General features: G+C 43.7%; 1 protein-coding gene across 2 annotated transcripts; it reads right to left on the bottom strand.

Annotated features, from left to right (window-relative positions):
* Positions 1 to 27: 27 nt before the first annotated feature.
* On the bottom strand, positions 28 to 27,005 carry ZNFX1 (zinc finger NFX1-type containing 1). 2 transcript variants are annotated; one of them, XM_039230006.1, is made up of 14 exons: positions 26,717 to 27,005; positions 24,715 to 24,870; positions 19,664 to 21,472; positions 14,434 to 14,565; positions 12,840 to 12,988; positions 12,054 to 12,203; positions 10,885 to 10,999; positions 8,883 to 9,133; positions 7,278 to 7,417; positions 5,870 to 6,024; positions 5,358 to 5,503; positions 4,751 to 4,861; positions 4,170 to 4,265; positions 28 to 3,516 (listed from the first exon to the last, which is right to left on the bottom strand). In XM_039230006.1, the coding sequence occupies exons 2-14, from the start codon at positions 24,773 to 24,775 to the stop codon at positions 1,075 to 1,077; spliced, it is 5,757 nt and encodes a 1,918-aa protein (XP_039085937.1). In that variant the 5' UTR covers positions 24,776 to 24,870; positions 26,717 to 27,005; the 3' UTR covers positions 28 to 1,074. The 2 variants fall into 2 exon arrangements, with proteins under 2 accessions (XP_039085937.1, XP_039085936.1); XM_039230005.1 differs by having other exon boundaries at positions 24,715 to 24,828.

Genomic DNA, 27,005 nt, shown 5'->3' with positions numbered 1-27,005 from the left:
TAAAAGTTGACAAACATGGACCACTGATTTTCTCAATCATCGTTTTTATTAATTGGCTTTATAGGCTAAAGTGCATAGTAAAGACAAAAAAGGAAATGCATACATAGGAAAAGGACATTTTTCTCACCAACATTAGAAAGACCTGAGATGCCTAAGTGTCTGTCCTAGGAACACTGGACTGAGGGAATATGTATGCAGGCAGCAGCAGGCCTAGGGACTGGCTTCTGGCATGGGTCTGGAGCCTGCAGAAGCTGCTGGCATGCTAACCCTGCCCAGGCAAAAGCTAATAGTGTTGGGACAAAAGGTCACACTTTGGATCGGTGCTGCTGGTTTAGTTCCATCCAGGGCCTTGGGGGACCAGCACTGCTACTGAACTCCTCCTGCGGGCAAAGAAACCACCACCCCAAAGTGCCGGTCACAGGAGAGGGTATGGGGATCACTCCTTAGTCAGCCTGGGCCTGCTGCACAGCCCCCAGCTGTGGGTAGTCAACACTTTTCCCACTCTCAGTGAATATGTAACTGGGTCAGGGTTAGTCACTGAAGTCTGTGTCTTATCACATGCCTCGTCTCCTGGAGTGAGGATGCCCCAGGAGGAGGGTGGGAGGGACTTTTGTGCTCCTTGAAAGGATAAGCAGGTTATAAACAACTCCTCTGGGCCTCTGTTTATTGGAATTGAAGTTAGTCTACAAGTTAGGGCCTGGCTATTAGAATGAGTCTGCTTCACTTGAGTTCATACTCTGCCCCCGGAGCACTGCAGAAAAAATATCTGAGTCAGGACCCAGAGATACCATTAGGTAGCTCTAGGTGGAAGCCCCAAACATGCTCCAGGGAGCCTGTCCACTAACTTGCAAGAGAAAAAAAGGTGTCTGTTAACTTTGCTCTCAGTTCTGGAGGTAAAGTGCTTATTCTAGCGCAGGGGAAATCTAGAAACAAATGTGGGCAATCCCTAAAAGTGGATCCTTAAATAGGCGCTAAGACTAAAGGACAATAATAAAAACAAACTTCGGTTCCTTCATAAGGGAGCCGATCCCAGCCAGATGGTGGCCAGGCACAAGGCAGCGGTGCGCCATCTTCCTACATCATCCTCCGGATCTCCTCAAAGTTCATCAGGTTGTTGGCCGTGTCAGACCAGGCAGGGTGCTGGGCTCCATCCATCTCAGAAGCAAGCTGATTGCTCCTTTCCAGAGTATGATTTATGCCCCCGATCACCTCCTTGCAGTCAGGACATGTGCCCCTCTGCATGGCTCCTCCGCAATCGCTTATCACGTAGATGTGGCCATTGGGGCACTTGAACCAGTGGCCACGAGGATAACCCATAGCACTGACTATCTGCACTCGTTCTTCCTCTGAGATGCCCAGGCCAGAGCAGGGAAGAATGCTTTTCAGAACTTCCATCTTTTTCTGCACAAACTGATCATCCTCCTGGGTGAACTTACATGTTCTCTCAAGGACCTTCCGGACACTGTAGACCTCCTCTGCTGTGCTACCTCTCAACTTCCCCTCTGCTATCTTGCAGCGGGACAGGAGATTCACCAGGTATGTGAGCCTCTGGATTTCACTTTGGAGGTCCTCCAATTCCTGGCTGGTGAAGCTCAAACGCTTCTTGGCTAGCCAGTCATGGACTTGATCTAGTCGACTCCTCACTCTCTCTTGTTCTAAGACGTGCACCTTTTTCAGAGAATCCAACAGGCCAGCCAAGCGGTCATAGAAGCTGATGTAATTCTCAACAAGGCCCAGGTCCTTCACAGACAGGTTTTTCTGGGCCAGCTTCTCCTTCAACATCAGAAAGTCTGCAGGAAGCAGCTGGTGGAGGAGGCTCTTGCTCTCCAGCAGGGTTTTAAGTCGTTCCTGGCTGGTTGCAATTTCCCCCGCTGAGCCCTGAATCTTCTCCTTGACTATTTCAATCTCTTCCAGCCGCCGTTTGATGCTGGTTCCATACCTCAGGTTTTTGCGGATGGGCACTTGGCAGATAGGGCACACCTTCAACTTGATGGCAACTTCATCATCCTTCTGCTCATTCATGTATAAGTCCAGGGCTTGCACCTCAAAGATGTGGCTGCAGTCTTCTAGCTGCACAAAGCGGGCATCAGGCTCATCCTCAAAGCCAAAGAAGATTTGGGTGACTTCTTCCTGGTGGCAGACACGGCACTTCTTGGGGCATGGTTCCCCACACAAACCAATGCAGGGGTGGCCACAAGCCAGCAGCTTAGTACAAGGCACGTAGCATGGGGGTCGGTCGCAGGGTTCAGAGCACAGTTTAGTGCACTGGTAGTGCTGGCAGCGCCAGACACAGGGTTCCACGCAGGGGCTGCACAGCTCCCCACACTTCTTCTTGCACTGGCTGTGGACACAGCGGTTCTGACAGGTCCGCTGGCAGGGTGGGCACTCGCCGATGCACGGCTCCTGGCACTTGTGTGAGCAGATGAGCAGGCGCTTGCAGGGCTGCTGACAGCGCTCATGAAAGCGCCCTTCAAAGCAGCTGTGGCAGGAGCCGGGACAAGGATGCCCGCAGTCCAAGATAGTGCCACACTTGGTGGTGCACTTGACTGGCAGGTCATACATAAGGTCTTCCACATTACCACACTTCACCTGCTGGCTGTGCCCACACTTGAGTTTCACGGTGACCATTACTGAACACAAGCGCACACAGTCTTCACCACAGGGGTGGCTGCACCTGTGCCCACATTTCAGAACCTTGGGGCAAGGTTCTTGGCAGCAAAAATCTGACTCAGGCATGGAACAAGGAACCATTTGTTCATGACCGCACCGAACAATGGTTTTGCGCACCTTCACCTGACAAGGCTGACACTCCTGGAAGCAAACAAGAGGGCACCGGTGCCCATCTTGGCAGATAACCTTCTGGCATGGCTTCATGCACTGGAACTCCTTGTGTGAGGAATCATAAGGGTGGCAGGCACGGGTACAGACATGTCCACAGCTCAGCCGGAACTCACAGGGTAGGCTGCAGCCTCCTTCGGGCACTTTTTGGAAATCAGAAGCTTTGGATACTAAAGTGTGGGTGTCAGGATGGTTCTGGCAGCACAGCTGGAGTGCGTGGCCTATTTGATTGTTCTCTCGAAGAGTATGGATGATCTTGCTCCACAAGGGCACCTTGGCTAGCATCTGCATGTTCCCGATGCAGTACATCCCCTTCTTGGCACGGGACAAGGCCACACAGATGCGGTTGGATATCTGGAGAAAACCCACCTTGCCCTCCTGGTTGCTCCGCACTAATGAAAGGAGGATGATGTCATTCTCTTCCCCTTGGTATTTGTCAACCACATGGACCTTGACTCCAGCAAATGTCTTGGCTGGCATGAGTTTGCGCAGGCAGAAGAGCTGCCCAGTGTAGGTGGTGAGGATGGTGATCTGGGAGGGGAGGTACTCCTGGCACAGGAAGTACTTGCACAGCTCTACCACAAAGCAAGCCTCATGCTGGTTCTGGTGGCTTTTGCCTTCTTGGATTTCCTGTTCAGGAAAGTTGTGTTCTACAAAGAAAAGGTTGGAAGAAACCCCCTAGAAAGGAAAAGAAATGGTATGTTAGAAGGCTCACGCATGCAATTCTTCTGATCTTCACATGTACTGGCCACTTACCCTGTTCCTGGGAGAGACTTTGCGAGGTTTTCTGTATACTTTGTACCATAGTTTTTAATTCTGGTGTCAGTAACTACGTGTTTTCTTTTGGGACCATGGTAGGTAGGAAAACGGATAAAGAATTTGTCTATTTTAGCTTCTAATATATTTGATATTAATATTTCAAACAGTCATCCACAATCTAACTATTACAGTTCAGGAAACAGGCAGCAGCTACGATGAAGATGTTGAGTGAGCAGCTAACTTACAAGCACTCCACTGTGCCAATCGCTTTACACACGTTACCTCACTCAAGACAATGCTTAAGTAGTGAGGCAGTACCCATTATTCTCTCTGTATGGAAGATCAGGACACTCAGAATTGGTATATAACTTGCTAACCACTTACACAGCTGCACAGCTGAGATTCAAAACCCACATCTATATCTCTCAACTTCTACACTATTTCTCCTCTTAGTAACGAGCTTTTTAAAAAGTTGGCTCTAGTCCCTTTGGAAAACCCTTTTCCATCATAAGGAAATACAGCCTCCGAGGTTGTTGACAGCATCACAGAAAGCTCAAATAGAGCAGACTCACCTTTATCCTCTCATATTTGAGAACAGAGGGATGATTCTCCAGATCCTGGTAAACGTAGGGGGTCAAAAGCCGGGCAATTTCAGGGCGCATGCGGTGCTGAAATAAGACATATATGTCATTAGAAAGGTGGCCAGAGAAGGGATGCCTGGCTGGCTCAGTTGGTAGAGTATGTTAGTCTTGATCTTAGGGTTGTGAGTTCAAGCCTCACATAGGGTGTGGAGCCTACTTACAAAAAGAAAGAAAGAAAGAGAGAGAGAGAGACAGGGAGGGAGGGAGGAAGGGAGAAAAACATGTACGAGAATAAATGGACAGTTTTCTAAAGACTAAGCTGCTGGTGTAAAATCTAGAAGTAATGTGAAAAGAATCAGGAGAAAAGAGCAGAATGTAAACAGCTCCTTCAGCCAAAACAAATTCAATATAGGCTGATCCTGTGGTATTTTAACACAGAAAAGAAGTCTGACAATCATTGAATTACTAAGCTAGTTTTATTTTTATGAGACCTTTCTTGCTGACAATTGGCAGGCTCACAGGAGATTTCTCCTGAACATCTGGTAGGTAATAACAGAGGTCCAACTTCTCACCTGGTAATTCAGACGAACGAAGGGAATGTTTACTTTCACCAGCCGTTCAAAGAGGGACACTTCAAGGTTGAAATTCTTGGCTAGATCATACACATTGGCGCTGGGACGCAGCTGAGAAAAGAAACATGTTTCAGGACTCTCTATTGACATATTTTATCCATCCAACCATATACTCACTCAACCACCCACCTACCCATCAAATGTTTTTCAAGTGCCTTCTATGTGCCAGGCACTGCTCTAGGTACTGACAGGCTAAGGATAAAGAGTGACAAGGACCATGAGGCAAGAAATAAGGGTGATGTGACACAGTGCCCCAGAGTGGTAGTTCCTTAAAAAGGCTTCCCTAAAGAGTGACATCTGAGTTGATGCCAGCATGGAGGAAGTTGCCTATCATTTGAATAGCAAGCCATGAGGAAGTAGAAAGGAGGGCAGGGAGTGGAAACACAGTGAGCAAATGATGGTGATGTAAGTCAGAGAAGTAGGCTGAACCTGAGAATATCTGCCTCTGTAATAAGTTTGAGGACTGGTGAAGCAGAGAGGCCAGGGCCTTCTGTCTGAGCACAACCCTCCAAGAGCCCTCTCTCTTTCCCAGGGGCACGTGCTCTACCTGCTGGTGGTCCCCAATCAGAATGAGGTGCTGGCAAGCTTTGCTCAATGTGGCAATGGTGTGGGCCTCGAGGACTTCGGCAGCCTCTTCCACAATGACAATTCGAGGCTCTACCTTCTGCAGGATCTGACGGTATTTGGCAGCACCTGGAGTCAAGAGAGAAGAGGCTCCTCTAGGCTGATGCACTGGACCCCAGAACCTGAATCTGTGAAAGCTGAGTCCTCATATCCATCCAGGGTTGTGGTGGCCACTGAATGACAGAATAAGTGCTACTGAGTGGTTGCCAGAGCATGATACCCACGTTGGTCACTGTCAGGTTATCGAATGCAGCAGGAACAAGCAGGTGCATTTCATCATGAGTTCCTTACATAACCCGCTTTCAATAGATTTTCATAGCCTTTCCCTCTAACCTACTGAAGAAGCTTCTCTTTACCTATCCTAGATAATCTGGTAAGAGCTTGGCACCAGGAGTGAATGGCTGGATCTGATAAAACTTTCCCATGCTTTCTTACCTGTGGTTGTCATTCCTACAACCTGGGCATCTTTCAGGATGTGCAGGTCTTCTTGGAGCCTTAGCTCAGCCATTCTCTCTGCTGATGTGCGGTACTGGCGCTCATAGTTGAGGATCTTTCGGCGGGTGTCGGCCTGGTACATCTGTAGCCACAGCCTGGAGAATGTGAAGAACCAGAGAAAGGAAGATGTGTTCTTTAAGAAGGTGGAGGAACCCCCTGCAGTATGTATGACATGGAACTGGGACCCTTGAAGAGCTTATGGGCCACAGAGAGAGAGGAGGAGAGACTTAGGTTTGCAGGGACCCCAAGAGTCCAAAATGCCCAAAAAAAGATGTGCAGAGAGATGTACATAGGTGGCCACAGCTAAAGAGGGGAACAGGATAAAGAACACAGGTTAATTATTAAGAAACTAAGGAACTTCAAAAGCTTCAAGTATTTCTCACAAGTTCTCCTTAGCCCATCCCTGAGTCCCCTCCCCTAATTCTCCAGTCTTGTTTTACAAGTAAAACAGATCATGTCACTACTCTGCTACACACTGTTCCAAGATCTTATCAATACTTTTTGTTTCATTTTTTTTTTTTAATGTTTTATTTATTTCTAGGAGAGAGAGAGAGAGCGTGAGCAGGGGAGGGTCAGAGAGAGAGGGAGTCACAGACTGAAACAGGCTCCAGGCTCTGAGCTGGCAGTCAGCACAGAGCCCGACGCGGGGCCCGAACCCACGAACTGCGAGATCATGACCTAAGCGAAAGTCGGACGCTTCACCGACTAAGCCACCCAGGAGCCCCAATACTTTTTGAAAAGTGGCTTTTGATAATCCCGGCTCCTCACTTTTGCCCCATGAGGCCCTGCAGTTAGGCCGTGCCCACCTCTCTGACCTCACTTTCCATTTCTCTGAGTCACAGCAATGAGGGCGGTCTTCTTTCAATTTCTCAAATAAACATACCCTTCACATGTTAAGGCCTCTACGTATGTGGCCCCCATGATTTCATCTGCTCCCCATCCCTGCTGGTCTTCCTAATGTCTACCAATCCTTCACATCTTGCCTTGTCACTTTCCTGGATACCTCAGAGCAGTTCAGATCCCTTATGTTCAGATCCCTTATGTTCATAGCCTTAGCACTCCTTGCTCTTTTCTTTCTTAGTGTTTATGTCTATTTTTAACTTTTTACTTGCAGAATTAACTAATTTGTCTTCCTGGATAGACTCTAAGCTCCATAGGATAGAGCCAAGTGTCTATTTTATCCCATGACTGCATCCCCCCCACTCAGTTCAATGGGGGTATGCAACCAACCATTACTTAACACTGCTGAAGGCTGGGATGGAGGGATGGGGGATTATGTTCCAGGAAGAGCAAAGGAACCCCTTGGGGAAATTACATGTGCTGGTTGGGAGGAGGGTGGGCATAATACCTATACAGCTGCCAGCGAGAATTCAGGTCCAACTGCCAAACATCTTGGATTTCACTGGCCTCAGCCTCAGTCATGGTGTTGAGCTTGCGTAGTTCTACCTTCACTTTCTTCTTCATTTTCTTTTTCTGGCTGCGCTGGGTCTGTGGACATCAACAGCAGCCACGGTTACCAACTGAACAGAGTCTGGCTCAGTTCTAAGGCCAAGGTGTAGGCCAGAGCACATTAAAAAAGGGGCTGCCACCTCAGAAGAACTTCCTTAAATGTCTTGTACTCTTCCAACACATACTCCATTGCACAGTGGCTAAATGGGGACCCTGTACCCAGTATGCCTGGGTTCAAAGCCCCATCTACCTTTAGAGTAAGTTACTCAACCTCTACATACTTCAGCACCTCCTATAATAATAGTATACACCTTTGCAGGCTTGCTGAATTGGCTGAAGGAATAAATACATGAAAAGTACTTAGAATAGTGCTGACACTTGTTATCACTGAATGTCCTTTGACCACATTCTATTTCTCATTCCTAAAACATATGTCATGAAAACAGTAGAGGTGAATCTTTCTTGTTAAATGCTGTACGGGTCCTGCTAAGATGGTCTTAATGCCATCATATTGAGACAGTAAAGGTACCACTTAGGAGAAAGTGTTCTCCCCCGCCTCTGTCACTAAGGACTGGCATGAAAGATAGAGATCACAATGTTATGAACCTTCCCCTCCCCGCCTTGGTTTGGTTCCAAACCAAACCAATCAACTCCTCCTAAGGCCACGTGGCAGAGAGATGCCTAATCCATGATTTCAAGTATTAGGATCAGACTCCATCCATCACATACAGTCATGCTGAACTGAACTAGAAGATCAGGTTCAAAGCAAGCAGACCAGGGAAAATTGCATCCAGAGTTGACTTTGAAAGTCCCTTAAATCATGAGTTTAGAAAATGTTATTTTGAGTATCCAGTCCCCTACTGTCATAGTAATGAATGGTAAATTTGGAGGACCACTTGGTTCCACCAAAGGAATGACCAGAGGGAAAGTCTGGGCACTCAAACTATTCTGGCTTTACAAGAAATATCAAATTCCAGGGTGAATAAAGGATGAATATTCCATCCCGCTTCTACGGCTGCTTGCTTCATTCTGTTTTACTTGAATAGAATTCTCTAAAATCTTAATGTATTTTTCATAGACTCATTTGTCCTTGAGAAGATAATACCCATGAAAGCACCAAGCACTGAGACTGTGTTTGATCTGAACCTCATGGGGTCTATTTTTCTGAAAGTTCAAGAGAAGCATTTGGCTACCTGCTTCCTGTTTCTCTAAGTTGGAAATTCTTGCCAAGGCTCTTCTGAAAGGCCATGATTTTTATACTCCTGGGAACTGGACCAGTCTTCTACTATAGTTAGGCTATAAAACAGGTAAATTAACTTTGAGGACAAGGTGAACATGCTGCTGTAACAGAAGTGTGTGAAAATAAGGGGCTGCAGTTCTAGTCAGAACAGATGTTCTCAGGCGTGTTTCAGGAGAGTTCAGCCCCCACCATCTGGTAGTAATAACTGAACTCCCATTTCCCATTCTTTTAGGGCTTCCAGAGGCCACGAGGAAGTGAGCTTACCTCCCACTCTCCTCCGGTTTGCTCCTGCCCAGCTGTTGTCCCAGGGCCATAGTTGTCTAGCCTCATGGCCAGAAGCACTTTAGCCAACTCCTGGACTGCCCCATTCTCTTCCTTCTTCCGCCGGCGGAGTCTAACCACCTCTTCCTCTTCAATCACCCGGTCTGCTTGAATTAGGTCAGCCTCCTCTGCGATCTCAATCAGTGAGCCCTCCTCTTCTCCTTCCTCTTCCTCCTCCTCCCCTTCTGCCTGGGCTAAGAGGAAAGCAGGAAAGATAGGGGTGAAATTCTTAAAGCCAAAGAATAGAACGGGGCACTTATAAGAGCTTAGATGAATGAAGGCATTCTCAAGGGGTTTAAGTGGTTACTTGTAGCAAAGGAAACTGGGAGAAATGAGAATTAGGGGAAGGAGGCTTAGGTTTCCTTATATGCTTTTTTGTTATATTTTTAAATATCATATAAACATATCCTTTTTAAGAAGATTTACTTGTGTCAAATACACAAAGGAGGGTACACAATGTAAACAGGCAATTTAAAGGATAATAAAATAAATAAAGTGAACATCCAAGGGTGCCTGGGTGCTTAACCCAGGCTTAACTAGTTGGTTAAGTATCTGACTTTGGTTTAGGTCATGATCCTGCGGTTTGTGAGTTCGAGCCCTGCGCTGGGTGCTATGCTGACAGCTCAGAACCTGGAGCCTGCTTTAGATACTGCGTTTCTCCCTCTCTCTGTCCCTCCCCTGCTCATGCTCTCTCTCAAAAATAAAAACATTAGGAAAAAAAAAATCAACATCTAAGTATCTCCCACCCATTTTAAGGAGAAAATCACCAATTTCTTGAAGATATTTGTGGGCCTGTCTAACTTGAATTTTATATTGCTCATTCCCCTCCCCAGCTTTCTTTTAAAATAACTTTACTATATTTATAATGCATATACATCTCTTAACAACACATAGTCTAGTTTTGGCTTTCTTTTTACACTTTCTTGAGCTCTATATAAATGGAATATTATATATATTTTCCTACACCCTGCTTTTTCCATTGTTTTTTTTTTTTTTTTAATTTTTAAAATGTTTATTCATTTTTGAAGGAGAGTGACAAAAGCATGAACAGGGAGGGGCAGAGAGAGAGGGAGACACAGAATCTGAAGCAGGCTCCAGGCTCCGAGCTAGCTGTCAGCACAGAGGCCGACGGGGCTCGAACCCACGAACCGTGAGATCATGACCTGAGCCGAAGTCAGACGCTTAACCAACTGAGCCACCCAGGCGCCCCTCCATTCTGTTTTTGAGCTTCATACGTTGCCATATATATGCTGTAATTCATTCTTTTTCACTGTTGTACAGTATTTCATGATCTGAATGGACAGTAACTGATCCACATAGTATACAAATATTGATGAATATTTGAGTTCTTTCTATTTTTCTATTAGAAAAATATCCCCACTAGCAGTGTATCATAGTTCCTACTGCTCTACATTCTTGTCAATATAGCAAACTTGAAAATTTTTGCCAATCTGATGTGTAACAATATCTTATGGTTTTAGCTCTTCTCTTTTCTTTTTTTAAAATTTTTAATGTTTATTTACTTTTGAGAGAGACAGAGACAGAGACTGAGCACGAGCAGGGTAGGGGGAGAAAGAGGGAGACACAGAAGCTAAAGCAGGCTCCAGGTTCTAAGCTGTCAGCACAGAGCCCAATGTGGGGCTCGAACTCACGAGTCGTGAGATCATGACCTGAGCTGAGGTTGGATATTCAACTAACTGAGCCACCCAGGCGCTCCAAGCTTTTCTAATGAGTAATTTTCATATGTATGTTGACCATTAGAATTTCCTATTTTGTGATGTGCTTATTAAATGTCTTTTATCTACTATACTATCAAGCTATTATTTGTCTTTCTCTAGTTGATTATAGTTCATTATATATTCTAGGTATTACTTTCAAGTTTTATTCTCTGGTCTTTACCAGGCTCCACTTTAAGATGTGATACTGGGTAGACATGCACTCTTACCTGTATTTTCAGGTCCTGCTGGAGCAACACTTTGGGTGAAAGAACCGACACCCAGGCCCAGCCACTCCAGCATCATGGAATGCTTCCAGCCCTGGAAGCAAATCCATTCACTATCCTGAGGAAGTAATAATTATCAGTCATGAGAATTCTATGACAACCAATGTAAATAAAGGAAAGGTTTCTGTGACGTATCAAAGTAGTTCTCTTAAAATTTAGAGGCTGCAAGCTGGCATCCCTTGGGCAATGGGATCATTAAATACGACTTGTAGAGAATTTTAAAAATAAAAATTTCCTCTATCAACAAAATCAGGATCTATGGCAGCAATGAGCCTGCATTTGGGAATGGCAACAAATGGCTAGGAGTGGATCGCTACCACTTCTTTTCCAAAAGTCTGCCAAGTCCTCTCTACCTTCTGATGTCTCACACCTAGCTTGCTTTAGTCATTTATAGATACTGACTGACCCCTTCAAGTTTCTGGGTTTGTAACCCTAGAAATCACCAACTCAATGATAATACAGCTACCATTTCAATGGGTTCTTGGCCAGCCTTGTTACAGGAATTGTGTCAGTTACTACCTAGAATATCCTTTGAAGTTAGGCATTATTACCCTGGTTTGACTGCTGAGATATCCGAGGATCATAGTGGCCACAGCACATAGTCAGTCTGTGTGACGTTAGGTTTGCTGACTTCTAGGCTGTCTATATGGGCTGGGTTGCCTTCTTATGATTTTGTTTAATTTAACAATCATTTATAACACACTAATTAAGTGGTTTATAAATACTAACTTGTTTATCCAAATAATAGTCCTATACCAATTATGTTATCTGTTAGAAACTGCTATTTCCGCAAGTCAAATTCACAAATATTAGCAATTTCATAAAGTTCTACTTAATGTTATTACTATCCCCACTCTATGACAGGAAACAGGTACAGAAAAATTAAGTAACTTGCCAAGAGCAAAATCTGAATTCATATCCAGCATGCTGACTCCAGAATCTTGTTCTTGACTAGTATACCCAGCCTCCTCTCCTCATCAAAAGGGACTTCTCACATTATGCCAGCATCAGATTATCAAAACGGCTAATGCTTTGCATTGTTGCTTCTGCTGGAGACTCTCTCCAAGTACTGAGGCAAGATAAATGCTTACAGCTCCCAGGATGACCCCTACCTGTACTGGTCCGTTCATCAGGCTTTTCCAGTGCTGGGGGGAGATGTACTTCTCCAGGTGCTGCTCCCGTAGCACACCACGCATGGTGCACTCCAGGGTCTGGGCCCCTTCATGCAACTCTTGTTCTGACTCTTTCATTTGTGTCACAATCTGCCAAGAACAGAGGGAAAGAAATGGTGAGCAAGTGCCATCATCCCCCAAACTCGGTTTTCGCCATGAGGGAAAACAAAGCTAAGACAGGAACAGCAAGAAGAGAGGAACAAAGAAAGAGACCAGTCAAAAAATAGTTTCAGTAAAGTCTTAATTTAAATAATCTTAAAACCAAAGGATTACTACCTAAAAGGACTAAAAGACTCCTACCAACCAGTAAGAAAAAGGAACAAATAACACAACAGAAAAACAGGCTAAGGAAACTGTTGTTGAGACTTCTCTTTTTCTTAGTAACAGGGACTCAGAGTTTTGTTTGGGTACACGGCTGCCCAGCTGGCAGCTGACATTTCCCTGCCAACGGGCTATAAGTAGGGCTGCTGGTGATTTGGGGGAAGTAGCCTTTAAAGGTCCCGGCGGGGGCTGGGAGGGGTGGTGTGCCCCTTTCTGTCCTTTCCCCATCTTGATTACGAGGGCAAAGATCACACCATGGGATTCACAGGATAGAATGCTGGAAGGAACCCGGGTCCTTTACCACTTTGTGGAGAGCCTACCTCCCCTGGACGGCTACCCAGAAAGCCACTGCTATCTAGTCTACTTCTACCGTGAACTATCTCAGATTCCAAAGCTGGGACTCACACTCATGTAGGCCCTTCGGAGGTGCATGGGGAGGTTGCGACGGAATTCCCGCTTGTTCCTCAGCTCCCTTAGGGTGAACTGCTTCAGGATTTCACTGTTGCTCCTTCCACCTACCCGCACGATGCTGGTCTTTTGACACTTATAGATGCCTATGGAGCAAAGTGGAGCACAAGAGGTGAGAGGAGCTATGCTGATTCTCTTAGGTGAGAGGTCTATGTGTTTGGGATGCTTCTCAGCTGGCCCCTTAAGGAACAAACTGGTACTTACAGGAATCTACCCTATTAATGAGCAAAAAGGCCTCAGAGATGGCATGACTTGCAGAGCAGTAAAGTGTGGTACTTAAGAACATAGGCTTTATTGAGAGAGAGAGAGAGGGAGAGTGTGAGAGAGAGCACATGCACAAGCTGAGGACAGGGACAGAGGGAGAGAGAGAATCTTAAGCAGGCTTCACATTCAGCACGGAGCCCAATGGAGGGCTCGGTCTCACAATCGCGAGACCATGACATGAGCAGAAGAAATCAAGAGCTCAACCAATGGAAACACCCAGGCGCCTCAGAACATAGGCTTTAGAATCAGATATCTGGAAACTCAAATCTTGACTTCACCACTATGGCTGTGTAAACTGGGGCTAGTTTCTTAACTTGAGCTTCAGTTCTTCATTTGTGACTTGAAGGTCAGCACTTAGTAAATGTTCTTTATTATTCACTCTACAGGTATTTACCAATTGGTCACGATGTGCCAGGCATGTGCTAGGTTCTTAAGATACAGCAGGTAAAGCACAGATTCTATTCCCAATTTGTTCTCATGTCTCACAGTCTGGCAGAGAAGATACACATTAAACAATTTCTCATAACAGCAATAAGTACAGTTAAGTACTGTAAGTACGTGATATTGTAAATACATAAGAGGGCACCTTACCTAGTTTGGGTGGGGTAGGGATCTAATATTTAAACTGAGACTCCAAGAATAAAAAAGATTTAATCTGGATGAAAGGAAGATATAGAATGGAAAATAATATTCTAAGCAAAAGGAAAAACATATACTTATTCATTTGTTAATGCGATTAGTATTTTTTTGAGTGTTAGAATCTGTAAATATAGCAAGAAATAGGACCAACCCACAGAGTGTATATAGTCTAGGGTAGAAACCCATATAATAAATTGTTACATGTGTATTAAGTCTCTGAAGAAAAAATACAAAAGGAGACTTAACTTTGTCTGGGGGCAATTGGGAAAGTACACCTGAAGAGAGATTTAAGGAGAGACCTGAAGAATGAGTTGGAGTCAACCAGGCTAGATGAGGTCAAATGGAGAGAGAAAAAGTGTCTTCTACAGATGCGGGAACAACATGGTCCAAGAGAGAAGCTGGAGGAATTCAAGGAACTGCAGACAATCAGTGTTGCTGGAGTTAGGGAGAATATGGGAAGAAGTAGGAGATACGGTTCGGAGTTAGACTGGAGCAGGCCACACACAGCCTTGCAGGTCACAGGTCGGACTATGGACTTAGTTCAAAGAGCAATAAAATTTAAGCTACTGAAGTTGGTGATGGTTCAACTATAAATGTCTTGATAGAGAACAATTTTGCCTAAAATTACCTTCCAGAAACTGGTCCAAAGCATGATTAGTATAACATACAACCAAGATGGGGAATTTCTGGACGCTAATTTGCCAGACGGGCTCATTGGTTAGAAGCGCCTGAACAATTTTTAGACCAACGTAGGTTTTGCCTAGAAAACAAGGAAAAAGGAGAGTTAAAAAAAATTAAAGATTTTCTAGAAGGAATAATTAATTACTTACAGCAAATTATTATTAAAAAAATTTAAAGCCACACACTGAGATGATTTAAAATTCCAAGCACAAATGAGTATTTTATGAAAAGCACCCCTGCTTTTCTGTCTCCCAGTCACCCAGTTCCTTTCTGGGAAGCAACCAATATTACCAGTTTCTTGCGTAACTTTCTAGAGTTAGTCATTCCATGCAAACGCAAACAAAAATGAATACAGTCTTTCTATAGCCTTTTTTTTTTTTTTTTAATATAAACAGCTGCAGACTACTTTCACTATTCTACATCTTACTTTTTTCACTTAATGTACCTTGGAGATAGTTCTCTATCACCACATAAAAATAATCTCCTCTCCCCTCTCTTTTTTTTTGCAGCTGTAAGTACCCCCCCTCTTTTTTTTCTTAGCTGTAAGATATTTTTTCACTTGTAAGTGACACTTTTCACTACACTTTTCAATTGTAAGATATTTTTTAGCCAGTTGTTTACTAGCTACATGCTAACTCTCATGTAGCAAATTATTTAGAAATGCTTTCAATATACCACAGTAGACGTGCTTTTGTGAAAGAAGGGGAAAACTCAAGAGAAATCAACATTCAAGTTAGAGTTATGGCCTCATTAGTAAATGGCCAATAGTTAATTAAGTCACAAATAACTAAATTCTCACACTATGTCAGGCTAAGAAGGTAGCCACTGTTCTCAAAAAACTCAAAAGGTGAGTGAGAAAGCGATACAGGAAAATCAAAGATTTCAGTATAGTAAGATAAATAACAATTTCTTCCTTCCTTTTTTCCTTTCAAATAAGTACTGAGCACCTAACAGGTGTCAGGCACTGGGTTAGATGCAAGAAATACTATAGTGAGCATAACAGCCATGGTTCTTATCTTCCTGGAACTTAACAAACTTGTAGAAGATAAGATAATCACAGAAACAAATGTAAAATCATAAATGTGGGAAATGAGAAATACCCAGTACCAAAAAAAACATTTAACTGGGATTCTGGCTTAGTCAAAGAGATTAGAAGAGACTTCTCAGGGGAAGTGAAAGCTGAGTTAAAAGAGGGCAAGAAGGAACAGGGATGGGGTCGGGAGGTTTCTGCCATATTCCAGGTAAGTAAAGACTGAGGCTTGGCTTCAGTGGTAGAGATGAGATAAATTGCCAGCCAGGGGAGAAGTTTCAGAGGTAACATTGATTGGAACTTGATAATGGTTTGACTAGGGTGGGGAGCACAAAAGGAAAACTAAGTTTCTAGTTGCAGGACTGGATGGATAAGGATACCTCAGGAGGAAAGAAACTCTTTGTAATTTGATATTTACTTTATTTATCCCCTCCTACTCCTTCCTTCCCCTTAGAATGGATACTTTTTGGGATTTCCACCTCAAAAAGGACCCCCTTTACTATTTCCCCCTCATATTCACCAGTATGCTCTTTCCTAGTAACCATTCATGTGTGTGGCTTAAGCTGGCCTGAAGTTATTACTATACCTGGAACTAATGAGTCCTAATTCAAATGATAACATTAAGGGAAATTAAACAGTAACATGTAGATTTTGAATATACAAAAAGCTCCTATAAATCAATAAGAAAAAGAAGTCATTCATAAAGAAACCAATCCATAGAAGTAGTAATATAAATAGCCAATAAACTGAAAAGGAATATTTAATTTCACTTAAAAATTTTTTTATTAAAATTTTTTTTTTTTTTTTAGAAAGAGAGAGAGACCGTGAGTGGGTGAAAGGGGCAGAGGGAGAGAGAAAGAATCTTAAACAGTGGCTTAAGGGGCTTGACACGGGGCTCAATCCCATGACTCTGGGATCATGACCTGAGCTGAAATGAAGAGCTGGATGCTCAGGGCGCCTGGGCGGCTCAGTCAGTTATGCAACTGATTTCGGCTCAGGTCATGGTCTCATGGTTCGTGAGTCTGAGCCCCGCATCGGACTCTGTGCTGCAGCTCAGAGCCTGGATTCTGTGTCTCCCTCTCTCTCTGCCCCTCCCCCTCTCTTTCTCTCTCAAAAGTAAATAAACATTTTTTTTTAAATGTTTTATTTATTTCTAGGAGAGAGAGAGAGAGAAAGAGAGAGAGCGTGAGCAGGGGAGGGTCAGAGAGAGAGGGAGTCACAGACTGAAACAGGCTCCAGGCTCTGAGCTGGCAGTCAGCACAAAGCCCGACGCGGGGCTCGAACCCACGAACCGCGAGATCATGACCTAAGTGAAAGTCGGACGCTTAACCGACTAAGCCACCCAGTCGCCCCAAAAGTAAATAAACATTAAAAAAATTTTTTTTTTAAAGTTGGATGCTCAACTGACTGAACCACCCAGGCGCCCTTTTAATCTCATTTTTAATTAAAGAAATATAAACCACTGTGATATACATTTCCAGGGGGTGATTTGGCAGTATCTATTAAAATTATGCAATTATATATTCTTCGATCAAGTTAGGAATTTCTCTTCTGCATATATTTTGTTTATATATGAAATGACTCACAAACAAGACTATTCACTGAAATACTGTTTGTATTAATAAATCTTTCCACATGGGACTAGTTACAGAGACTATTCCATCATATGGAATATTATGCAGTCATAAACAAGAGCTACTACTTATGTACTAACATGAAAAGATCACCAAGATCTTTTCTAAATGGACAAAGCAACATGCACAAGATGATTTTTAGCATAATTGGTTAAAAAAAAATAAGGGGTAGGGTCCCTGGCTGGCTCAGTCAGTGGAGCATGCAAGTCCTGGTCTTGGGGTTGTGGGTTCAAACAAGCCCCATGTCGGGTACAGAGGTTACTTAAAAATAAAATCTTAAAAAAAAAAAAGAGGGGCACCTGGGTGGCTTAGTTGGTTAAGTGTCTGACTTCAGCTCAGGTTATGATCTCATGGTTCCTGAGGTCAAGCCTCATATTGGGTTCTCTGCTGTCAGCTCAGAGCCCACTTCAGAGCCTCTGTCCCTCTGTCTCCCTGCCCTCCCCCATTCATTTTTTCTTTCTCTCTCTCAAAATAAACTTACAAAAATTTACAATAAATAAACAGAAAGAAAGAAAGAAAATAGTTAAGTGTAATAAACATATTCAATTCAAGCATTTACTTCAACATTTATAGAATATCTCTGGAAGAATCAACAGGAAGCTAACATCGTTTTAGGGAAAGGAACTGAGTGGAATGGTGGTGAGAGAGATTTTTAAAAAAATTTTTTTTGAACCATTTTTTATTAAAACAGAAAAAATGGTTCAAAAAATTTTAACCTCACAGATCAGCAAAACCTGCTGATCAGCAAAAAAAAAATTGATAACACAATAATACTGGATAGGATATAATGAAATGGGAACACTAGTTCATTCTTGGTGAGTATAAACTGGTACATCCTCTTTTTCTTCTTTTAAAGCCTCGAAAGCATCTTTTTAATTATGTATACTTTTCCATTATACAGGTGTTTCTTACCAGAAAAGTTTCCATTCAGTTACATAACTTTTTTTTTAAATGTTTATTTTGAGAGAGAGAGAGAGAGAGAGAGAGAGAGCGCGTTCGCGCAAGTAGAGAAGCAGAGAGGAAGTGAGACAGAATCTGAAGCAGGCTCCAGGCTCTAAGCTGTCAGTACAGAGCCCGACGCTGGGCTCGAACTCATGAACCTTGAGATCATGACCTGAGCCAAAGTTGGAGGCTTAACCGATTGAGCCACCTAGGTGCCCAGGTTATATAACTTTTTATTGTGAGTGGGTATTACTTTATCAGTGTTTTTTTTTTTTTTAATTTTTCTAAAGATTTTAAGTAAACTCTACACCCAAGATGGGGCTTGAACTCAGAACCATGAAATCAAGGGTCACATGCTCTATTGACTAAGCCAGCCAGGTGCCCTATTAGTGTTTTTTAAAGACCACTTTCCAGGTTTTGTTTGTTTTTTTGCACATGTGTGTATCCTTTAGGGAGGGTAATTTAGCAGTACCTACTATATTAATGTGAATTCCCACTTTAAGGAATAATAAGCAGAATACCTAAACATAAACACATACCAGGTATCTATATCTATATATAAATATACACAGATACACAGATATATAGATGGATACTTATTAAAGCACTCTATGTAATGACAAAAAAAAAAAAAAACCCCAAAAACAAAACCAAAAAAAACCCCACCATTACGGTACACTCATTCCTCACTGAATGCAGGCACAGTAAAAAAGAGTGAGAGACATTTCTAAATGTGACTGGAGTGTAAAGAATGTAGAAATGTCCATAACACGTTGTTATAAAAATAACTGACCAATATATACAGCACGATCCCATTTATGTTATTAAAAGAAAACAAAAACTTTGAGTGCATGGATGTATACATAAGAATGCAGACACAGAGACTGATCAATGGGCACCTTTGAGGACATCTGGAAAGATGCACATCAAACTAATAGCAGTTATCACTACAAAGTAGGATGAGAGTGGCATATGGGGAGGAGGGTGTAGAGAGGCATATTTCCATGAGAAGTATGGTGTAGTTAGGAGAGCCAGGACTCCAGAGTCAGTGCCTGAGTTCAAGTCCGAGGTCTGTCACTTACCATCTTTATGAACTTTATGAACATATTATTCAACCTCTCCTTGTCTTAGTTTTTCATCTATAAAATGGAATGGTTTCTACTTCACAGAGCTGTTGTGAGGACATCATGAGTTTATACAACACTACTAAAAGTAGTAAAACACTACTTGGTACATAGTGCTATTATTATGTATTTGATATTATTTAATTTAAAGTAATATAAAATCAAACACAGCCTTTGATAAAGCAAAGGTCATGCATCTTCCTAAATCTGACCCCTTAGCAGTCTTCTCTAATCTTTGTGATTTTTATTACTATGCATGGCTAGTTTGCATTACTATGTATGCAATGGCTGCCCACTGGAAAATCACCATGAACAGCTACTTTGTAAGAAAGTCTGATGCCCATTTCAGGAGAACGTTTCTAATCACGACACTCCAGAAACCTAGAGTCAAGCCTCTCTTTCCTATCTCATAGGGCAGATGTTACGTGATCTGAAAAATTCTCTTACCTGTTCCAGGAGGTCCTTGAATAATAGCCAGTTCCCTAGTGAGAGCAAACTGCAAGGCTTCCATCTGGGAGTCATCCAGCTTCAGGGCTTCTTTTGAGGGCCACTGGCTGGGGTCTAAGACATTCACTCTGGGATATTTCAAGCCCTCGGCATTCCTCAGAGAATCCCCAGTGGCTGAGGGATTCTTTATTAAGGGAGTGAAATCATATCTGCCCCCCATTAGCAAGTACCTTGGCTCCCTCACATAAGAGTCACATTCCACGATGTTCCTCTGGAAGGGGACATCTTCCTCCTGGACCTCTTGAAGTCCTTCCAGGACATGCCTATAAGCCTCAAAGTATGCAGTTGTCTCCACCATGAGGAAAGAGTCAGAGGGCTGGACCTCGGCTAGCAGCTGTTGGCTCTGCTCATTGAAAGAGAGCTGGACAATTCCTCGGCAGAGATCTTCCTGCTCCCGATTAGACACGGTGGCAAAAAGAAATGTTTCAAAGTTGTCCTTAGACATGCACACCAAAGATCCATAGAGCAACCGCTTGGAATTCTGCCAGCGAACAAACTTTAGTGGTTTTGTGTCAAACTGCACCTTGTAGACAATGCCTGATGAGGAACACACGGGGGTGATAATCCTGGTATCAAAGTAGATTCGGATGTCATCAAACTTTCTCTTCCTCAAGCCTTGGTCTTCAAAGCTTTGGAGAAGTTCCAAAATGCCTTCACGTAGGGGTCTAACAAAATCTTCTCTCAGGAGACGGAAGTGGGTATCCAGATAGATAGCAGTGCTGTCATATTTTCCAGTAATGATGTTGGGACGAAGGAATGGCCTTTCATCCAAGTGTACTTCATTGTAAGTAGGGTAAATGGGCATGGTCCTGTAGCTCTCAACATGGTCCTCTGACTCAGGCTGCACTAGAGTGTAGGTATCCACTCTTAAAGTGCCCTCTCGCCTCTTTTCCTGCAGATGTTCAATGATGGTCTGCACCTTTTCCAGATTCTTCTCTGTCTCCTCTTCTATGTCAACCCCAGAGGCTCTCAAAGCATTAAGAGAAGCTGGCAGGAGGGAAATGAGCATGGAAGTTTCCTGCACAGAGCTGGCGGGAAAGACACTTACAAGGTCCTGGAGGAGAGAGATGATGTTGCTAATGTGTTCTGGATACTGGTTTCGAATGTCAGGGATGGGTTCAGTGACCATCCCTACCACATAAGTCGGTAGGCAGACTTTGAGGAATTTGGAGTTCTTCAGTATGCCCAGGACATGGAGAACACTCTGGCGGTCCATTTTGGAACTGCAAGCCTTCCGAAGAACCTGGCAGATGAGCTCAAGGAAGTTTGATTTCATAAAAGAATGAGACAAGAGCTCTTGCAGCCCTAAACTTGTGGCAAGAGTGATGACCACCTCAGAAGGGTCTTTCTGTAGAAGACTTTCTAGGAATTTGTAGCCCAGTTTCTTCACCTGCTGTGGCTGTTCTGCAGGCTTCTGGTGGGGCGTTCGCCACTGCTGGAAGTTTTCATCAGACCATGGTGGTCTGTGGTTCCTTCCCTCTTGGTTGCCATTTCTCCGCCTAGCATCATTTTCCTGACCACGTCTTTGGCCTCTAGGTTCATCGCCAGTACGCCCCTCATGGTTTCTCCTTCCCTGATGTGGGTTCCTGCCCATAGCACCAAACCTTTCTTCTCTTTGCCGAACAGGAACAGCATGGTTGGTGGCCCTAGGCTGCCTTCCCGGCTGGTTGGCTCTTCCTCTGAGAGCATTCACTGGTGGGTTATTGACCTGATTTCTAGCTCTTGGTGGTAATTCTCCATCCACAGGCCCTAAACACAATGGGAATACTGGGTAAGCACAAAAATCAAGATGCAAGGAAATCTAATAGGACAGGGGACATACATACTCTCATTTTCCAAAACAACTAAGAAAGTAGGTTTTCTTTGTGGAGAAAAAAGTCTTCCTATGAAATCACGTAATAAATGTAAAATAGATCACTGTGGTTGCAGCATATATTATGAAAACATTGGTTTTTCAGAGGGTGCAAAAAGGAAAGAGAATAAACATTTGAGCACCTGGCGGGCTCAGCTGGAAGAGCATGCAACTCTTGATCTTGGGGTCCTGAGTTTGAGCCTCACACTGGGTACAGAGATTACTTAAATACGTAAACTTAAAAAACAAAACAAAAAAAAGGAACGTTTGTTGAGTGCCCAATACATGCTAGAGAATAAATACTTGCAGTACCTTATTTAATCCTCAAGAGCTCAGATTATTTCAGAGGGTCAAAAACATCAGCTTATTGCTTCTAGTCTTTTGCCAGTGCCAAATAATAGCCAAAGCATGAATTTCAGAGCCAAATAGTCCTGATTCAAATCTTGTCCTAACCCTTCCTCACTGTTTAACCTTGAATAAGTCAAATACTTCTTCTAAGCCTAAGTATCTACACAGGCATAAAGATGAAACGTTTACAAGATGCTTAGTAGCGTACCTGAAACATAAAAAGTTCTCATTAATGTTAGTTACAACTAGGAACACTAATAATACTTTTCTATTGGGAATACCCTATTGATTTCCAGGGCCACTGGTTCTGCCACTAAACAATGATGTTATAGGCAACAGAGGCATCAAGTGGGATAAAATTACAGGAGAAATGCTTCTTGAAATTTGTCCAGCATCAGATGGCAACAGGGAAGGTGGGGCTTCCTTTACCAAGGTGTTTTTAAGCTAGTTAATATACTGAAAATGAAACTGAAAAAGGAAACAATTTGTTTTAGGAAACTGAAAAATGAAACTCAAGTTTTTCTCTTTTCTGAAGCACAATTTCATCCACATAGTTTTATCTACTACCAACCCTCAGATAAGTTGTTGAGGGAAGGAAGAGATATACCAAGTCCACACATGAAAGCTAACATCACCCTGTGGATGAAGCTGAACTTGGCTTCCTTAATTTGACACACCTTTCAGAAGTAAATTTGGCCAAAATATCCAAGAGATCAGTGTCTTTCACTTTCCTTTCCTATAAAATTGATGGAGCTGACCCAATGTGGCAGAATTACTTGGGAGATTTAAAAAACAAATAAAACTGTATATGATGATATAAATGTTATGAATGCACATTATATTCAAGATGACTGTACCATTTCATGACATTAGATGCTAAATCCATTTATGTGCACTTTTCCTTGTTTTGCATATCGTAGAAAAAATTTTGATGTGACAACAAAGGAACATTTAGCAAAATATAAATCCTTTATTACTGAAGTTTAAATTTTATAAGCATTACCTTATTTACTTTTCAAACTCTCAAAATATCAAAAGAAAGTCCTTCTAATATTTCAATCTGACCAAGGACTTGATGTTTTGAAGAATATAAATTGGTATTGTTTCTTATTCTTTCAATAGTCACACAGCTCATAAAATAAAATTATACAGTTCTTCCTCATTTGTTCCACAGCTAAAACTCAGATGACATGTTGCAAACTTAGGGAAAAGCAAGACTCCATTTGGTTTTGTTTCAGAAAATTCTAAGCAAATACAATAATCAGAGCAGTAGAGTGATGCTTTTAGAAGGAACTTTACTTTGGTGGCTAGGGTACTAGACATATGCCATTAACTACATAACCACTAGCCATGTATGGCTATTAAGAATCTTAACAACGGGGGCGCCTGGGTGGCTTAGTCGGTTAAGCGCCCAACTTTCACTTAGGTCATGATCTCGCGGTTCGTGGGTTCGAGCCCTGCGTCGGGCTCTGTGCTGACTGCCAGCTCAGAACCTGGAGCCTATTTCAGAGTCTGTATCTCCCTCTCTCTCTGACCCTCCCCTGCTCACGCTGTCTCTCTCTCTCTCTCTCTCTCTCCTAGAAATAAATAAAAAAATATTTAAAAAATAAAAATAAAAAAATAAAATCTTTAAAAAAGAGAATATTGGGGCGCCTGGGTGGCTCAGTCAGTTAAGCGTCCAACTTCGGCTCAGGTCATGATCTCACGGTTCGTGGGTTCGAGCCCTGCATTGGGCTCTATACTGACAGCTAGCTCAAAGCCTGGAGGCTGTCTTCGGATTCTGTGTCTCCCTCTCTCTCTGACCCTCCCCTGCTCATGCTGTCTCTATCTCTCTCTCAGAAATAAATAAAACATTAAAAAAAAACCAAGAGTATTATTTGAATATTTGGGGTAGTAAGTAAAAATGCTGAAATTATTAAAGTACTAAGATAATAAAATGTATGTATTCAATTATTACTATAAAATGACATTATTTGGATATACTCATTTAAATAAATGTTAAGCTTTATTAATTTATTATTAAATTTTTTAAATGGATTTCACTTGTTTATTTTTGCATTTTTAAAAATATTTATGAGAGATAGCATGAGCAGGAAGTGGCAGAGAGGGAGACAGAGACTCCCAAGCAGGCTCTGTGCTGTCAGCACAAGACCTGATGTGGGACTTCAACTCACGAACCACAAGATCATAATCCAAACCAAAACCAAGAGTTGGACACTTAATTTACTGAGCCACCCAGACACCCTCATCATTTTGCTTTTTTAAATGATGCTACTAGAAAATTAAAAGTTGTATTTTTGGCTTGCATTATGTTTCTTTTGGGTAGTACCACTCAATTTAGACACCTTATTACTATCTTTTTAAATGAGAATTATACCCATTCATCAGCTCCCTTAGGTAAAAGAGAAGGCTCTCTATTTTTCAGTCATTCATGCTGTGGCTAAGGAATAAGCCATTCTTTTTTTTTTTTAATTTTTTTAATGTTTTATTTATTTCTAGGAGAGAGAGAGAGAGACAACGTGAGCAGGGGAGGGTCAGAGAGAGAGGGAGTCACAGACTGAAACAGGCTCCAGGCTCTGAGCTGGCAGTCAGCACAGAGCCCGACACGGGGCTCGAACCCACGAACCGCGAGATCATGACCCAAGCGAAAGTCAGACGCTTAACCGACTAAGCCGCCCAGGCACCCCGGAATAAGCCATTCTTTACTTGAGAGAGGCCATCAATCTTAGGTGGGCCTGCTCATTCATAGGGAACTCAATTTCCTTCCCATTAGGTAGAAATTCTTGCTCACCTCTGTGGTTAGTATGGGGATTTCTTGGTCTGGCCTCCACACAAGGTCTTCTGTCTTCCATGTCTGAGTTACCTGAATTCCTCCACACTCACGTTACTTTCAGTATCTGGAAATCTGCACAGATTGAGAGAGATCAAGGCCCCTGAAACACAGCATCTAGCAGAAAAATACACAAAAGAGCATCATGCCAATCCTCCTGCTTCTACATCTTAATGATTCATAAACTAAGAGTTAAACACACATTTAATCACAGGCACAAGTGTTCAACTCTGTGAATGCACAATATGATATAAAATGTTAAATTCACAACTTAGGTGATTTCAAATTCCTCCTTCCTTTTATCCCTGCACTTCGTTGGGGTAGAAGGAGTGTCATCAATTCCCTTTCAAAACTACTGTTTGGTTTACGCCTTCAGCCGAGTTACTTAATCGGTTGCTAGGTTTCATTTTCCTCTCCCACAAAGCAGACAAATTTTGTTGCCAGGGCAGAAAGAAATACATTTCTGTTAATCCAAAAACCATGTATTCAACACCCCATCCAACAGGTATACTATACAGAACTCTACAGCTTACCGTATTCTATAGTTTATAAATAATCAGTGAGCAGTTATCCCTGATCCTATTGTTTGGATGGAATGCAGCCAAACTGATTAAACCCCTCTGTTCTACTGAATCAAGAGAAAGAAATTAAATGTTTCAATAACCAGGGGCTTAGCATCTACAGGATGCTGTTTCCCTAGGATGAGCTAGAAATCTGCAGTTTTTTCCTTCTCCTTTCTTCTTGAAGATTTTTGACAGTGATCCTGTAAGAGGAAGAGGAAGCCCCTTTAAGGGAACTTATCATACACATCATATGAGCTGAGGCTAGGAACGAGTGGGTGGCTCAGAGTCCCCAGCAAAGGCATTTCTGAGACTGTCCCTCTGACTTTTAAAATATTCATAGTGGGAAACTGTGAATAGATTTGGCATTATATGAGGAGGAGCTTTTATCCTCATCAGAAAAAAGGAGTCCTTTTCCTTCCTGCCGGGAATATTTTGGGTGAATCTCTTCTCTCATCTTATCAAACCCAGCTCTCAAGTGCAGTCAGTATTTTGGGTGGTTTTTTTTTTTTTTTTTTTAGTTAAAAAAGAATTCCGAGGAGAAAATGCCTTCTTTCTCTTGTTGAAAAATACTAAAATAGAAACTCAGAAATTTTCTGGGGTAAAAAGAAATGGGGAAAAAAAGAAAAAGGGAGGAGCTGAGAGGACAGGAAATGCTATGAAAAAAGGCAGACTAAAGTGGGTTTCTTTTGGAATCAAGGCCTAAAAGGGCAGGAAGGAGGAAATCAGTGATGGTCAAGCCGGTAGAGGGGTCATTATCAGAGGAGCATGGTAATGGGGGGGTAGGAGGGGGAAAGAAGAGGCTGAAACAAGAGCCCAGAGCTGGCTATCAGGGGGATTCTCCAGGGTCCCGGGAGGGTAGGAGTCACCGGCAACGAGGAGCCCAGGGGGTCCTGATGGAAAAATCATGGGGTCGAGGGGGAGCCGGGGCCGTGAAGTGGCTAGGCTGCGGCGGGAATGGCAGGGGAGGTAGGGGGGCTTCAAGAAGGTCGGGCTGAGCCCCGCTGGGCAGGGGGTGCTGGAAACAGGGATGAGGAGTCCAGGTGCTGAGGGTGAAGGAGGCGGTGGCAGGTGAGGGCACAGGAAGACGAAAGGGGCGGCCGGGGCAGAAAATGATGGCAGAGACGGAGGTGGGAGGCGGAACTAGCTGATGAGGCCGGAGGTAGAGGTGGCGATGGGGGCGCTGAGGAGGTGATGGGGCGCCGAGGGGGCCGATGGGGGGCGACGGGGCGCTCAGGGGATGGCGGCGTACTGAGGCGGCGGCGGGGATGCTGAGGCGGGTATGGGGCACCCGGGGCTGAGGCGGGCGCCGGGGAGAAGCGGCGGCAGATGCGGCGGCTGAGCGGCGCGGGCGCCGCGGGTCGCGGCGGGCAGAAGTAGGTGCGGGGCCGGGGGTCACTCACCCGGCTACGGCTCGACTTCTCGCAGCTGCGGCCGCCGCGACCGGTGCTCGGGGTCTGGCCCAGGCAGGTCCGCGGCCCCGCCCGGCGCCGCGCACTTTCGGTTTCCTTTCCCCTCGCAGACTCTGGGCGGAGCGACGGGCCGGGAGGAGGGGAGGAAGAAGAGGAGAAGCGGTGGCGCTGGAGGAGGAGGAGGAGGAGGAGACCTCGGCTGCGAACGACGGGGCCGGGCCCTGGGGCTCTGCCGACGTCCCCGCCCTCAGGCCCGCCAGGGGCAGGTGGACCGGCTGGC

Source organism: Hyaena hyaena, unplaced genomic scaffold, assembly GCF_003009895.1.
Source record: "Hyaena hyaena isolate Hyena2069 unplaced genomic scaffold, ASM300989v1 scaffold_42, whole genome shotgun sequence".
NCBI classification, from domain to species: Eukaryota; Metazoa; Chordata; class Mammalia; order Carnivora; family Hyaenidae; genus Hyaena; species Hyaena hyaena.
This window is presented reverse-complemented; position numbering and strand designations above follow the sequence as displayed.

Coding starts and splice junctions, on each gene's coding strand:
- ZNFX1 (XM_039230006.1), bottom strand. CDS start 24,775: ATGGAAGACAGAAGACCTTGTGTGGAGGCCAGACCAAGAAATCCCCAT. Junction 21,473..24,714: donor TCCCCATACTAACCACAGAG/GTGAGCAAGAAT, acceptor CATTGTGTTTAG/GGCCTGTGGATGGAGAATTA. Junction 9,134..10,884: donor AGCAGGACCTGAAAATACAG/GTAAGAGTGCAT, acceptor CTTTCCTCTTAG/CCCAGGCAGAAGGGGAGGAG.